Here is a 5,685-nt window from a genome sequence, read left to right on the forward strand (position 1 = left end):
GGGTTTGTGCTTGCGGTCCCTTTGGGCTGGTGAGTAGGTCTTGGCTTTTGCAGTTCCCTGTCCACCCTGTCCTAAAGCTGTGGGCGCCCTGTGGAAAAGTCCCACAAGCTCCTCCTTAGTCCTTTCTCACCTGCCTCCCACGTAACTGAAATGTGTTTATATGGACCCCTCAGCTTGCATTTTTTTCCCAACTCTTTTTCAAAATGATCTCTTCCTCCAGAACCTTCCCTGATCTCAAACTAACTATCAAAGCCTCTGCCTTTAAAATTCCCCTACAATCCTTTTAGGTGATACACAGAAGGTGTTACACAGCTGTCCACCCTTCTCAGCCAGTCCTCATCCCCCTCCAGGCGCCCAAGGCTTGGGTGCTACAGTGCTGAAGGATTCTTCTCAAAGGCAAATGGAAAGGGTGTCTGTTGCTGCCGCTTCTCACACCTTCTTCCCTGACTCAGTCCCAGCCCCTCCCTAGAGATGCCAGGTAGGCCAGGCCAGGAGTCTGATTATGGGTTTACCGGATCACGTGACACGAAAGAATGTCACTGGACAGACCGACTCCAAATTCACAAGGCCAGTCAGTTGGGCTAGCCTGCATGGCCTCTTTGAAGGTCTACCACAAAACTCTGATTTCATGGGTATACTGCCTGAAGAGGAGTCCTGACTTAGCAAGACGCCCAAGTAAAGAATTTTATGGGACAAGGACTCTTCTGAGGAAAGCAAATAACAGACTGAAGGGAAGGCATTTGAAAGTAGTGAAGATGTAAAAGGGAAAAAAGACTTTGCACACACACTCTGCCCACACCCTCCCTGGAGAGGGTATAAATGCTCCCAGAAGTAGGAGACCCACAAGCTCCCTGGAGAACCGGGACTGTGTCTTCAGCCGGGCGCTCCGCTCCCTCCCGGCACCATGCCTTACAACTGCTGCCTGCCCAACCTCAGCTGCCGCTCCGGCTGCCCCTCCCGGCCCTGCGTGGCCCCCAGCTGCCACAGCATCCCCCTGCCCGGGGCCTGCAACATCCCCGCCAACGTGGGCAACTGCGGCTGGTTCTGCGAGGGCTCCTTCAATGGCAGCGAGAAGGAGACCATGCAGATCCTGAACGACCGCCTGGCCAGCTACCTGGAGAAGGTGCGGCAGCTGGAGCGGGAGAACGCGGAGCTGGAGTGCCGCATCCAGGAGCGCTGCCAGCAGCAGGAGCCCCTGCTGTGCCCCAGCTACCAGTCCTACTTCCGGACCATCGAGGAGCTCCAGCAGAAGGTGCGGGGCCTTGTGGTCGTCTCTGAGCAAGGGGGGTTTGCCACAGTTCTCAGCCTGCGGTCGAGAAGTGTGTTTCTTGTTTTTATGCCATGACTCTTGCTTTTCTCTTTTACTTTCAGAACGGCTTCTTTTAAAAGAAGTTGATGGTTTTGCATTTATTTTCAGTCCTCACTAAGGAACCTCTCATTCTTCAGATCCTGTGCAGCAAGGCGGAGAACGCCCGGCTGGTGGTGCAGATTGACAACGCCAAGCTGGCTGCGGACGACTTCAGGACCAAGTGAGTTTGCTCAGGATGCACGCTGGGGGTCCACATCTTTTGTTTAATCTCCAGTTAAAGAAAAGGGATTCCTGTAGCTTTACTGAACAATGGTTTCATCCATTAGTCATGAAGGATTCTGCAGAGATTGAGGGGAACCCAGCTCTATCGATTGATTGTGAACCCAAAGGAATCACAAAAATAGATGAGCACTCAAATCAATCTGTTGATTTTTTTTGACCAATATTGGGTCTTGATAGCCTCTAGAATCCTCAGTCTCCTGGTTTCACTCATTGCAGAAAGTGGAAAGACAAGCTGGGCGGAGTTACCAAAGATCATCCCTGTGAGTCTTGCCAGTTACTGCTCTGATCCTGTCCTCGCGCAGGTACGATACAGAGCTGGGCTTGCGGCAGCTGGTGGAGTCGGACATAAACGGCCTGCGCAGGATCCTGGACGAGCTGACCCTGTGCAAGGCCGACCTGGAGGCCCAGGTGGAGTCCCTGAAGGAGGAGCTGCTCTGCCTCAAGAGGAACCACGAGGAGGTGAGACCAGAAATGAAAAATGAAGAAACCTATTCCTGTTTCCAGAGAAGATGTCTCTTTCGCTCAAAACTGAGCTTCCCAGAACACCCTCACCAGTTTGTGATTGGTTGCTGAATTGCAGAATGACACCCTACATTGTCGTATTCATGTTGTGCAAAGTCATTTCTCACCCTTGAAGGTCAGAGTCTCTGCTCTTTCAAAGCCTTGGTGGAGAATACTCTTGGGTTCCTTCCCTGTCCTGGGAGGGCCATGAACTGAGTCTCTTACTTGATGGCAAGAAATATTTGATAATATAACCTAGTCTTTGTACTATGAGGTCATCTTCAGCCAATCTACAAAGTGGGGAAGGGGGGCATAAGTCTGTCCTTCAGTGGTATCCAAACAAATCCTTGGGAATGTGTCTGAATCCTCACAGTCCTGGGGAGGAGGGAGCTGGGCCACATGGAGCACAGATGAGTTGGCCTTGAACTGTCAGGGATTGTCCCACTAAGTTTCTTTTCTGAGACAACAGAATAACAGGGTTTCAATAAGCAAAATGCCATTTCTTTCAGCCTACTGTTCGTTGAGGATAGTCACTCTTGCTTTTATGCATCCACAGGAAGTCAACACCCTGCGCTGCCAGATTGGAGACCGCCTCAACGTGGAGGTGGACGCTGCCCCCACCGTGGACTTGAACCGCGTGCTCAACGAGACCAGGTGTCAGTATGAGGCCATGGTGGAGACCAACCGCAGGGATGTGGAGGAATGGTATACCAACCAGGTGGGCATCTCGGCGCATGGCCACTCAGAACCCAAGGCCCATTACGGCCCTTAGGGCAGGGCCTGATCCTGTGTGTCACCTTCGGTGTTTCAGACCCAGGAGCTGGACAAGCAGGTGGTGTCCAGCGCAGAGCAGCTGCAGACCTGCCAGGCGGAGATCATCGAGCTGAGACGCACGGTCAACGCCCTGGAGATCGAGCTGCAGGCCCAGCACAACCTGGTGGGTGTCGCTCAGACCTCCAGGTGACAAGGGTCAGGTCGGGGAATCAGAGTCACAGAGATGCCCTTGAGGTCCCAGTCTCCTTGACTCTTGAAGCTTGTGAGTTCTGTGGAAGGAAGACTGTAGAGGCACCTGGTCAAGGAGCAGCTGTGTGACATCCCCCGTCTTCCCACAGAGAGACTCACTGGAGAACACGCTGACGGAGACCGAGGCCCGCTACAGCTCCCAGCTGTCCCAGGTGCAGTGTATGGTCACCAACGTGGAGTCCCAGCTGGCGGAGATCAGGAGCGACCTGGAGCGGCAGAACCAGGAGTACCAGGTGCTGCTGGACGTGCGGGCGCGGCTGGAGTGTGAGATCAGCACGTACCGGGGCCTGCTGGAGAGCGAGGACTGCAAGTGAGTACCTGGCGGGAGGTGTTTGGTGAAGTCATGCACACACAGAAGCATACTTCTTAGTTGGACTCCAGGAAAAGATTGCATATTCTGGAAAGGAAATTATGCCTTCACACCAGACATGCTCAAACAGAACTCAGAAAACACAATATAGCCATCGTTAAAAACATAAAATGGCAAGAACTATTTGACGTACAGACTGAAATTGTACAGCCAATTCTTTGCATTCGACTCTGATAATATTGATACAAGAGCAGTGATATTTCTTATATTTTACGCCACTGTATTTTGTAGAAAGTACATTTCTATACACTACCACATCTGGCCTTATATACGGTTAAGACCAGGCAGGTGAAGAGACTGGGGCATAGATAGGTTAAGGGACTTTCCCAAGGTCACTAGCTAGGAATACAGCCTGTTGGGAGTCAAAGCCAGAGTTTCAGAGTTTCTGTCTAGAATGTTGGTCCTATATGATAGGGAGACCGTGAGAAATTTGAATGTGAGCTTTGCATCAGCTGAGCCTGTAACTTGTCTTTTATAGGTCAGGCCCAGTCCTGACAGGCATTCCATTCTTGGGGTTTCCCTGGTATATATTATATGCCTCCCTCAATCCACTTTCCACATCATTCTCTTCCTCCAGGCTGCCCTGTAACCCCTGCGCTACAACCAATGCATGTGGCAAGCCCATTGGGCCCTGCGTCTCCAATCCCTGCGCCCCCTGCACACCTTGTGTCCCCCGCCCCCGCTGCGGACCCTGTAGCTCCTTTGTGCGCTAGAGACGAGGGCTGCCAGAGGAAGAAGATGGCAGGACCCAGGGCTCCAGAGCTTCGAACCGGCCCCGGATCTCTCAACATAGGGGCCTAAAGACACAATTGGTGAGGCTGGCGCTGCCCAAGTGGGCCAGCCAAGAAACTCACCAGGCCATTCCCTGCCTCCTCTTCCTGTTCCTTCGCTGGGGTCTGTTCCTCTTCGCTTGTTCAGAGGACCCTCCCACGTGCCGGCAGCCTTCCCTCAAGGAGCTTCCTAATAAACTTGATTCCCCTGCAAAGCAGAGGCCTTTCTCATTGGTATTCATTTGTTTCGCCACGCCCATCACTCAAGCACTCTATCAAAAGCCACTTGAAAGTCAGGCCAGATAATGACCTGACTCTTGGATACAGAGCCATTCTGTGCCTGGTGGGTGGAGGGCTGGCTTAGCCCCCTGGACCCATGGGAGTGGCAGGAAGGAGGGCAAGGCAGCCGCAAGGCCACAGCCCCCCTCCCCCCTCCCACTGTCCCCCTTGACCTGGACATCTCCTAAAGCTGCTTGTATCCTAATCCAAAGTGAGGAGGCATGAGCTGGGGGCAGAGAGAGGCTCTGGAATGCCTGTCTTTTCTAGGCAGGAAGTTTCAGGATCCAGCACTGTACCATCTGGGTTACCGGTGGTCCCGGCGGCCTCAGGAACAGCTAGCGAAGGGACTGACTTGCCTTCTGTACTCAGGACTTCTTCCTGCATAGGTGGCACATATATTTTTTGATAAAGAAACTATTTATTCTTTTATTATAACTGTAAAGCCAGTAGGCCATGGCCAGGGCTACCATCACGGTCGCCCGGCTCTTGCAGGTTCGCATTAGATTTGGACAGTCGGTAAAGAAACAATGGAGCCAAACACTGATAGGCCATTTTCTTTAATCCTAGCTAGCACCGGCGGGCAAGTAAAAACATACACTGGGCTCCAAAACCCGCTCACAAAGCCACTGACTTATCCGAGTTTCCTAGAATCAAAGGTTTCTAGCTCACCAGCCTTATTCTCCTCAGTTCCCCATCTCCTTCCTTCTCCAGTGTCAAACTGCACAAACTGGCATCTCACTCAGCACTCCGCCATCTTGGCTGCTTCTCCTGGCCTACTCCACGTGGCCTCCTTCTGCTCTCTGCTCTGCTCTCTCCTCTAATGATAATCTCAGGAACCAAGAGCAAGCTCCCTTTCTGCCCCTATTTTATAGTGTAGATTCCAAACCTTTAATCCAATATACAAAATAGGGAAGTCTCTAATACAAAGTCACTTCTCTGAGGCATGATTGGATTGTACCACCTCACATCAAAAAGGGTGGGAAAGGCTTAATCCCAACACCAAGCCCCAGCCTACAAGGATTCTCAACACACATTAATATCACCTGGGCGATGGCCTCATGTGGGCAGCGCTATTTTTAACAAAGTGAGCATAATATATTTTATCTGCCCAACAATAACTTTCCCCTTGATCCTTATTTCTGAAGCTCAAA

The 5,685-nt window shown here is 51.8% G+C and overlaps 1 protein-coding gene across 1 annotated transcript; it reads left to right on the forward strand.

Annotated features, from left to right (window-relative positions):
- The first annotated feature begins 904 nt into the window (after positions 1-904).
- LOC136323582 (keratin, type I cuticular Ha1) lies at positions 905-4,410 on the forward strand. Its single transcript, XM_066255427.1, has 7 exons — positions 905-1,252; positions 1,447-1,529; positions 1,894-2,050; positions 2,649-2,810; positions 2,904-3,029; positions 3,205-3,425; positions 4,063-4,410. The coding sequence occupies exons 1-7, from the start codon at positions 905-907 to the stop codon at positions 4,196-4,198; spliced, it is 1,233 nt and encodes a 410-aa protein (XP_066111524.1). The 3' UTR covers positions 4,199-4,410.
- The last annotated feature ends 1,275 nt before the right edge of the window (positions 4,411-5,685 follow it).

The sequence above is a fragment of the Saccopteryx bilineata genome, chromosome 2 (genome assembly GCF_036850765.1).
Source record: "Saccopteryx bilineata isolate mSacBil1 chromosome 2, mSacBil1_pri_phased_curated, whole genome shotgun sequence".
NCBI classification, from domain to species: domain Eukaryota; kingdom Metazoa; phylum Chordata; class Mammalia; order Chiroptera; family Emballonuridae; genus Saccopteryx; species Saccopteryx bilineata.

Excerpts from the sequence above, each read along its gene's own strand:
- LOC136323582 (XM_066255427.1), top strand. The coding sequence starts at position 905 with ATGCCTTACAACTGCTGCCTGCCCAACCTCAGCTGCCGCTCCGGCTGC. Across the intron at positions 2,811-2,903 it reads AGGAATGGTATACCAACCAG|ACCCAGGAGCTGGACAAGCA; the intron begins GTGGGCATCTCG and ends TCGGTGTTTCAG. Across the intron at positions 3,426-4,062 it reads CTGGAGAGCGAGGACTGCAA|GCTGCCCTGTAACCCCTGCG; the intron begins GTGAGTACCTGG and ends CTCTTCCTCCAG.